Source organism: Pimephales promelas, chromosome 6 (assembly GCF_988280905.1).
Source record: "Pimephales promelas chromosome 6, fPimPro1.hap1.1, whole genome shotgun sequence".
Lineage (NCBI taxonomy): Eukaryota > Metazoa > Chordata > Actinopteri > Cypriniformes > Leuciscidae > Pimephales > Pimephales promelas.
The window spans coordinates 25,082,860-25,092,729 of NC_142774.1; the positions used below are offsets into that span (position 1 = coordinate 25,082,860).

General features: G+C 39.7%; 1 protein-coding gene across 3 annotated transcripts in view; it reads left to right on the forward strand.

The window, feature by feature from the left end:
- Nucleotides 1-9,355, forward strand: part of cntln (centlein, centrosomal protein) — a 183,158-nt gene extending 173,803 nt beyond the window's left edge. For all 3 annotated transcript variants that reach the window (XM_039694577.2, XM_039694574.2, XM_039694584.2), the window contains one exon: nt 8,486-9,355. In XM_039694577.2, coding sequence (XP_039550511.2) covers nt 8,486-8,596 — 111 coding nt within the window. In that variant the 3' untranslated portion in view covers nt 8,597-9,355. The remainder of the gene's footprint in view (nt 1-8,485) is intronic.
- Nucleotides 9,356-9,870: the final 515 nt, after the last annotated feature.

Below are 9,870 nucleotides of genomic sequence, written 5' to 3' on the forward strand. Positions count from 1 at the left end.
ATTGATTGGGAGACTGAATGTTTGAGTAATATTTTATGCAAACCACCTAATTATAGGTTATGCGTGTAGTGTAAAGCGAACTGCACATATTTCATTTAGAGTCATTTTCAGGCTCAACATGTGAGGAGTGTGTAGAAGACGGCTGCTCCAGTGTCCAATTTATAGTGCTTGAGCACCACCAAATGTTCTGATATGTGTATCTGCATCAACTCTAAAGACATGACCCAGAGCTTGAATCCTACTGGTTGGTGTGCTTCATAGTTGGTGTTGGTGAAGGTGAGGTGTGTGTGTGGGGGGGGGGGAGACAGTACTCACCAAAGAAAAACTTCGCTCCCGGTGTGAAAGGCTCAATAACAAACCGTTGTTTCAACATTCAAAATCTAGTTCACAACAAATATTCTTTTTTTTTTTTCATTTTATGATTAAAGGGACACTATGCAGTTATTTTAGCTTCATTTAACAGCTTCAGAGTTATTGAAATGGTTATATGACTTCTTTCGGGTTGAATGGTGGGCGTCTCGACCCCCCCCCCCTGGTGCCTGTGAGCGGAAAAATCTCACTTGCAACCTCAGTGCGGCGAGCCGCCGGCCTCAGCATCAGGAAGTATCGCGTGATATCAGCTCTCGCGATGTAACATATTCCTTTACGGCAACACTGCACATATCCAGGAACAAGGTCGAGAGGCATGGAGTTTGTCACGCTATCGTCATGGCTGAGCCGGCATATAAGATACAGAAAGCTAGGAAAGCATTGCCGCAGGAACAGAGAAAGAGGAAAGAGCAGACTGACCGAGCGAGAAGTCAGAACGAGCATAGGCGCGGGTGTGATATGTCACCATTGAAACATCTCGCAGCACGGATGTACCAATACAAACAAATAAATCATCTCCAGGTAACTCTAGTAGAGCATTCATTTAGTTCATTTGTTAAATAAGGGGTGACCTGAAATTTGTTGTTTTTGAAATCAAGTGACCAAAGTGCTCGTTGCCGCTGCGATCAGTTTCAGTGATTCAGTGTTCTGTTGTGACGCGCACTGTCTTCAAACGGACACGCGCTCAATCCGTTGCGGGGACTGAGAGACTCATTACGGTGAAATCACAAAACCCAATGCACAAAAAACATGTCCCTGCTTGAAATACAGCCACTAATAAACAATCGGTTTTGATGAGGAAAATAAACTATACTATTAGTTGGGATTAGAACCCAGAACCTGTGACACACATGGAAAAAGTTCTTCGTCTGGACCATTACAGTTTATGGGGATATGTATTCAATCACGTGAAAATTCTCACCACTAACAACATATATTAGATCTCATTAAACGACACATTGTACTTTTGTATACTATGTAACATGTCACGCTCTCCGTGAGTGGTATTTACGACAGTAACGTTTTTAAAACAAGTACTCCACAGTTACTCTAGGGGTCGCTGTTCCTGCCTTGTGTCCCTTTAACTGAATTAGCTCCGTTTTTCAGCCTATTTTTACCAGTGTTGTGCAAGTTACTTCCAAACTATAATACATTAGGTATTACTTGTTACTGTTATTTAAAAGTAATTCATTACCGTACATTATTACTGTCTCAGAATTGTAATGCGTTACATTACTCATGTATTACTTTTGAGTTACTTTCACCAAAATAACTAAGTAGAACTTAACTTTTGGGCTGTAACGATATGCAATATGAAACCGAAATCACGATTCGCCACACGACTCAGATCTACGAACCTACAGAATCGCGACACACCTCTTCCAACTCCAGCGTTATTCTCCTTGCCGTCCAGATCCAATGCTGCCTTATCTTTAAATTAGGCTATTAGTATTATTTGAAGTTAACATTATAAAATACGTAGACCTACACCACAAAACTAGGATAAATTATTCAAAATTGGGGAAGTCCAGCATTATGGACATGACATTTGCAGTCAAAACTTGAAATAAAAATTCTCAGAAAATTCATGTATTGAAACGTATATAGGCTACTTCCTTAAAGGACTCCAGACATTAGACAAATATCAGTCTATGTTTTATTTTTAATATTAGGGAAAAGACACACATTCATGCGTGACAAAAAAATAGGAGGCAAAATACATTTTTTGTAATTCTGAACATTAATTATTGCGCAAATCGGATGAGGAAGGGTTGGCTCTGCAGTCTCCATAGAACTTAAAATATTCATTTTATTTTAGTTTTCGTGTTCGCATTTATGAGGAAAAAACAATGTTACAGACGCGACCGCTCTGAACTGGCACTAAAAGACTGCTTTAAAACTTTCACATAGTCTGTTGCCTTTAAGAAGTAAAAGCAGACAATACACTGTAATACAACTGTAATACAAGCCTCACTGAACATGTAACGAGTAAAATATTACTGAAAATTGATTAGTAATGCCTTACACTACTGCGTTACAGCAAAAACTAATATGTTACTGTAATGTATTACTTTTGTAATGCGTTACTCCCAACACTGATTTTTACATACAGTATTTGTTTGTTATGAATAATATGAAATCTCTTAGCAACAATATCTAGGATATCATTAAAGAATTTATGATTTGTGCTTTCTGTGTGTATGCGTATGTTTGGTTGTCAGCCTGAAACGTGCATCTTCTATGATTCACGGGCTCTGGCGTGTCACTACAGTGCTAGTGGCTTTGACCTTTGACCTCTGTGACCTGTCTATACCCAGTCTGCACATCTCAGCCTCTTGCCGCTGGACACTTTAGAGGACTCCGAAGACTGCCATCAGGCAGCTCAGTCTCTCTCCCTCCTTTTTTTTTTTTTTTTTCTCTCTCTTTCTTTCTCTTGCTTCCTCTGCTGGGCTGTAAGACCCCGAAGCAGCTTGTTAGTGGTGGGCCAAGTATTGATCTGGCAGGTCTGTCGATGCAGGGAGATTGAGCCAAGCTCCACTAGAGACTCTCCACCAGCAGGCTGCTATTGACACACTCGCATACATACACGTACACACAAACAGAGCAGCGGCCCGCAGGAGACTCTTCACAGGCAAGTTGCTATCGACGTTTTCTCGGCTTGGCCGACACGACTGCTCGCTGTATGACAAGGTTGAGACCAGCCAGAGTCCCCAGAGAGGTGTGCTGACACCGACACGGTGACCCGCACGTTAGTTTTTCTTTTCTTTCAACATGTTCGTCCTGTTTTTTTTTTTGTTTTTTTTTCCACCCTCCGTCTCCTAACACGTTCCACAGGGAGGGTGGCTCTTCCTCTGACTAGTGATCAAGCGAGTTTATTGGCAGGTGAGTTTTTTTTATGTTTTTTTTTTTTTTTCTTTGGGGGGCGGGGGGGATAACAGACGACTAGGTCAATGTTGCAATTTGTTTATGTTGTACTAGCATGTTTTTATCCAACCCGGGCTCATTGGAAAAACGCACCTGTGGCAACATTTTGCTAATTGATATTATGTTGCTGCTTCTGCTGCTTCCACTGTAATCGCACTCCATTTTATCCACCGTGTTTTGATTGTTTTATGTATCAGTTCAGAAATTCAATTAAATATACTGAGTGTCCCTAAAAGGTTAACGCTTTATCGCGTTTAAGTAAATAATGTACAACCTACACTAAACCTAACCGATAGTTTTAAAGCATTTACTGAACCAACCGTGCCGTTTTAGCTTGTTTTACAAGTCTTTGTGCTCTTTCATTGTGACTCGTGTTTCACGGGACTCGTATCCGAGCGCCCCACATCGCAGATCCTGTGTGTACTGAGCAAGTTTACTTCGTCAGACTCAGAAAAATCATGCATGCGGAACTGATTATGTGATGCAATCGTCCAAATGCATTTGTTTACAAATGATGCTCTGTGGTAATAGCTTTTTGAGGTTGTAGTATTGTGTAGTATACCACACAAAAAAAGTCTATTACCCTCATGAACATAATTTGAGTCAAAGGGGATACAAATTGCAGGTGTTTTAATGCCCTCTAGTGTCCATTCCATATTCCATCACAATTGCAAGCATAAGTACATTTTGTGAGTTTGGAGCAAACGTTTTTCCAATGCGCCCACGTTGTTTGATCTTCATACTCCAAAGCCACTGGCGTATCCAAAGTCCCATGTCAGTACCACGGCCTTTTTGGTGAAATGGTAATGTGTGTGTGTGTGTGTGTTACCTAAGCGAGGTCTTTTCTCTCGCCTGTCAGTCTCGGTGTATAGCGTGAGCTGTCACTGTCAGCCACTAATGGCGGTACCACTGTGACGACTTCTTATTACGGCTGTGGCCCTGTCAATAGCACGGCCATCACTCCAGTGCCACATGTCAACATAACAAGCTCATGCATGTCAGAATAATGTTGGGACTCGGTGTGCGCGTTTTGAAGAGGTGCCTTTCACTCTCATGTCATTTTATCTGCCTGTCTGAGTCGCACAGGAAAGGAAATCACACAAAAGCTTACGGGCTGTTGCTTCTGATCTGTTGCCTGTGCCACAGCGCGTTTCTGCTTTGCTGACTTCAAATAACATTAATGAACATATCTCTCTCTTTGGATATCTCTCTTTTCTTGCCACAACATGCTCCAAGCACCTCTAAACTCATTCCCTTCTCTCTTAATGAGACAACAACACTTCCACACTTGAGGGTCACAACCTGGGAATAACTCCACCAACCTATAAGCATTTAGTCCACAGTGCTCCCTGCGGCTTAATGTGTCAGGCCGTGAATAACCCATCCTATGCTGAGTGTCCACCCGCAAACCCTCATCTAGCCCAGGGACCCCCTTCGCCCAGTAGCAGTAGACATTTAATTGCTTGCGTTTATTTGTGGATTCCTAATTATTGACTAGAGGTAAATTATAACACCACGGCCTTTATGAAGCGATGGAAATGACTGTTAGAGCTAATGAACTGAGCCACCCTGCCTCTAGTCATTTATCAACCACATTCATTTCGGCCTGACAGCACACAGTCATTTCAGAAGGCATGGCCCCCTCCATCCTCGTATTATTTCAATGACCAGCAGAATTTGGATTGGAATGTCCACAAATTTCCGGCTGTAGTATTTCTGTTCTGTTAGGATTGCGATGAGAAGAGCTTTTTCAGTTTGTGTGGTCTGACTCCATCTTGTGACCTTATCTACAATGTTTTTTTGTTTTTTGGTTTTGTTTTGTTTTTAGCCGTGTGTGTGTGTGTGTGTGTGTGTGTGTGGGTTATACTATATGAAGAGTTCAGATGCAAAAGCCTCTAAGTGCCATTTGAAATTTTCTTCTAGAATGATGATTTTTATCAAGCTTGTATATTTAAGTTCAGTGATTTCACTTAAATTGCAATGATAATTACCTATTAATTGTTATTTAAGTGAAATAACTGAACTTAAATATACAAGTTTGATAAAAAATCATCATTAAAGAAGAAAATTTCAAATGGCATTTAGAGGCTTTTGCATCTGAACTCTTCATATAGACTTAATTTAATTGCTGCGGCTTAATTTAATTGCTACAATTAATGCAGTGACTGAAATGGGCAGAGCTGCAGCCCACAGTTATCTTTGTGTCAGCTTTCATATATATATATATATATATATATATATATATGGCATCTTTTAATTTGTGCAAAAATATAATGTATCGGGGTGGAGGCTATCAGTGTTATTGTTATATTTAATCATATTTTGAATTGACTTTTTATATTTTCAGTATCATCCTCATTTGTTTAATTTTCAGTAATTTTATGTGCTTTTGTCATTTTATTAGTTTTTTGTTGTTTTGTTTTTTTTAAATATTTTTACATAGCTTTAATTTTTATTTCAGTTTTAGTCATTTTCATTAGTAACATTTCAATTGTCAAATTATTTTAGTTAACAATGATTCATTTTAGTAAGCAATGACAACACCCCTTTAAGTTAAAAAAAATATCAGGGAGATACAACTGTCCTGATGTCATAATAAAAAAAAGCTTCATTAAAAGAATGAAATATTACAGACTATCTTATAAAGTAGAAAACAAAAATGAGCAAAACAGCTTCACTGCATGTTCATTTTTAGAAAAACTTTTTTCAGCAAAATCCCAAAATAATCTTGTATGTATGAATTAACCATTCATTATGTTCATTCATTTTTTTAAGAGTAAGATGTGCAGATTTACACTCGCATTTGGAAACAATGTTAGGTTTTTATTTTGTCTAAACCAGTCATTCAATTAAAAATTTTCTTTAAATTGGTATAAAAAATACCCAAATTATATATATATATATTTAAATATACTAGTTTTATTTTTTGTGGAACCTTTTATTTGTCATCATTCTCTTTCCATATAATGACCGTCACTCCATATGCATTCAACAGTACTTGCAATGTCAAGCACCAGTGAACCTAACATGACAGCATCGTCAACAGACCACTCTTCTCGGAGCCTGATGCTATTGTTTGATCCTCATTCTGCTCCCTCCCCTCCATCAGTTCCTAATGAGAGAGAAAGGGAACAAAGACTGCTCCATATTTATTCTACTGTGTATTTAGGTCAGATCTACCGGCTCAGGTTATATAGACCTGACGATGTTTGAAACAACATTTTAAAAAAGGAGTTTTAATTACAAGTATCTGTGGCCCCAAGTGTCCAATTCCCTTTCATATTGGTCTCCAGTGGCCCGAAAAGGAGAATAGAGAAGAGAGGCATTGCAGGGTGGGTAATTACTGGCACAGAAGAATAGATTGGCGCTACGCTTGATTTTCTTACCTGATCTCTTGTTTTCCCACATGTGACACATTCATTATCTTCTAATCAAATGCAGACTTTAGTAGGTCTTGTGTGTTTTGGTTGTTGTTTTTATTTATTTTTTTATTCCCATGTTCAATAATGTTGATTTCAAATTAATTTTGTGAAGATCAAAGATCAGAAAGCTTTATATGATCATATATACTAAATACGGTTGGGGGTTCTTTTTTTTTTTTTTTTTTTTTCCATCCACATTCCGTGGTGGTCCGGATGGGGGAGAGTTCGACAAAATGCATTGAAGTGGCATCGCAACAGATTTCAATATTTCTTCTGCACCTGAGGACATGCCGGAAGAAACGGCGCTTCATAGATATTTGCCTCAACCTGCAGAGTCACATTGCGTAGATTTCCCAAAACATTTAGCTGATTGTACGCAGATCTTGCACACAGACTGGCCCCACAAAAGCTACTCTTAAGGCTGACAACAAAAGGAGCCTGATCAATCCATTTAGAGAGAGTATCTGTGGGTGTGTGTCTTAGCGGGATGACGCTCCGAGTATATTGTGACTGAGCCTGTAGCTTCGCCCCAGGCGCCTTCACACTCTATGAAACCAGCGTCACTTAATTGGACTATAAAACACCTTCATATTGTTGCTGGTCCCCCCCACTCCTCTCCTCAGGCCAGGCCAGTCGATTCCGAATCAACTCCTGGGTGTGTTAATGAAAACGCAGCCCAAAAGAGAGCATTGTTGAATAGTGAACAGCTCACCAGGGCTGTCCAAAGGGAGGAGATTACCTGCTAAAGCAGCTGTTACATGATAATGACAGAGTCTGCCGTCCCCGTGGGCCTGTTTGAGCGAGCGCAGCCAAGATGTGACTTAGGCCTCCCAGGCTAGCGTGGCGTCAGATGCCGTAGCTTTTCGCTGTTTTTGTGCAATAAAATGGGACTTTTTTTTTTTTTAGAGTAATTAAATAATACCACATTCCTTTGCCATAACCCCTGCAGCCCTTTCCTCTGTAGTTGAAGTTTAGCACCGCTCAAGTGGGCTTTTGATGAAGTCAGGACAGAGTCCGGCTTCTTCTCCAGTCTACCTGCCCCAGGGGAAAACACTGCTCCCTCTCTCCCTAATGAGACTTTCTTTCCTCTTCATTTGCGATGCATCTCTCTTTGCTCTTGCGTTTACATGTCTCTCTTTTTCGGTCTGACACTCAGGATTCTGCTGGAGTTAAGACCATTTATTTTTCTGTGCGAAGTCGCTCAATGAAGAATATAAAAAATGCATGTTACTGTGTGTCTTTTAGAAAAGTTTAATCCAATATTTATGGATGATGCAGGCCTTTGATCCCCAGTGCTAATTAACACAGAGTCCTTGAGAAGGTTTTGGGTGGAAGAAGAAAGTGAAGTCAGAGGATAGGTTAGCGCTCGGCTTCAGTGCAGAGCAGACACACACACACACACTGCGCGTTTATCATCCCTCTCTCGATCCTTGCACCGCCAGGAGATGTGGCAGGCCATGAGTGGCATGGCTGCAAATCAAACATCAAAACATTCCCATTTACTTTTTGAGGAAATGTGTTTTCCACAAAATATCCTCTTCTAGAGATTGAAGAAAAGCCTCCGTGACCTGTTCCTCGAATTTGTTCCTTGTCATAATTAATCAGAGTGAAGAACTTGAGTTTCATCACAGGTTAGAGACGTCATCAAAGCCAAAAGACACCCCGGAGAAGCTGTCTGGTGTCAAAAAAACCGCACAGGAAAAAAGCCTCTCTTTTCTTTTTGACAGGTTTTCCTTTCTTTTCCCCCCTCTCTCTCTCTCTCTCCCTAGATCCCCTCTGCAGGCCTGCTGATGGACGCCATGCTGGTGAAGATGAAGGAGGGCAAAGTGCTGACAGAGGAACTGGCTGCACTTACAGCTGCAGTCAGCAAAAACGCCTGACCAGAGGAAAAAGAAAAAAAAAAAAGACGGAAAGGGAGCAAGAGACTGTGGAACTTCTGTAAGATGGAGTGTGCCCTGCATGGCAGTGGAGGCCCCTTGTCTACGCAGTACTCCTCCCTTTTTCTTTTCTTTTTTTTTGCTCTTACCCTCTTGCAGCCCTGTGCCGCACACAACAAACTTTCAGATAAATGATGCAATATAAAGTGCTCTTTGTGATTCGCCTCTGAAAAGAAAACACATTTCTTGGCCGAAAAGACGATACAGGACTTACAAACCAAAAGCACCTTTGGTTTGTTATTTGAAATTTTAGAGATTTCCACTGAGAACCAGATTTTAAGGAGATTTCATTCTTTATTTGATCTCTAGTGTTTTAGTTTTAATGTCAGTTATTGTGCACTTGATGTTTTGACCTGATTTGCCCATGCAGTATATTTTAGACACATTGTAGCCCCAGCAAACTTCAGTTCACTCCATCAAGGCTAAAGAACAATCAGCTAAATAATCCTACTATACCAAAACATGTAGTTGAAAAATATTTTCAAATTGTTCATTCTGTTCATTCCTCACCTTGCTCGTCTCTTCAGTTGGATCCTTTATGGTGGGATCATTTTTTTAGCTAGTTAGTTTTTGCACTTTTTTTCACACATTTTCATTAGCGGAAAGAAATAGCAAATATTTTAAAGCTAAAAAGAATTTGTTATTGCATAATTATCAATAACCTTGGACTAGTTTTAGATATAAATAAATTGTATGATGGTGTGTTTGTATTATTATTATTATTTTATAAGTTATATTTCGTGACAGTGAGTAGTGGATCAGCCATTTTAATTTCTTAATGGGCTCTATGCACGGCGGTATTTCCGGTGAAGCATTAGGGATGCTCGATAACTTCCGCCGATCGTAGAGTCCAATGCAATACCGAGAATTTATATTGAATTTTATACTCCATGGTTATACTAAAGAAACGTTAGTCACAAAAACAGATAAAACAGACACCCCTCTTTGTGTTTATGCTTCTTTTTAAAATTATATTAAATAAACATAAATATATATAAAATTACATCTAAACGTATGTACGTTTCGTTTCAAAGATGGGAGGACAGTAAATTTAGAAGATCCCGTTTTCCTCGGTTTTCCTCCGCTTAAATCTCCACAACCGGAAATGGACGAGCATCCTTACGTCAAATGCGGAACTTATGCGTGCATATAGCCCATTGTAACTAAAGATTACAGATTTAATGAGAATTCAATTAATGAGAAAGTTCCAATGAACA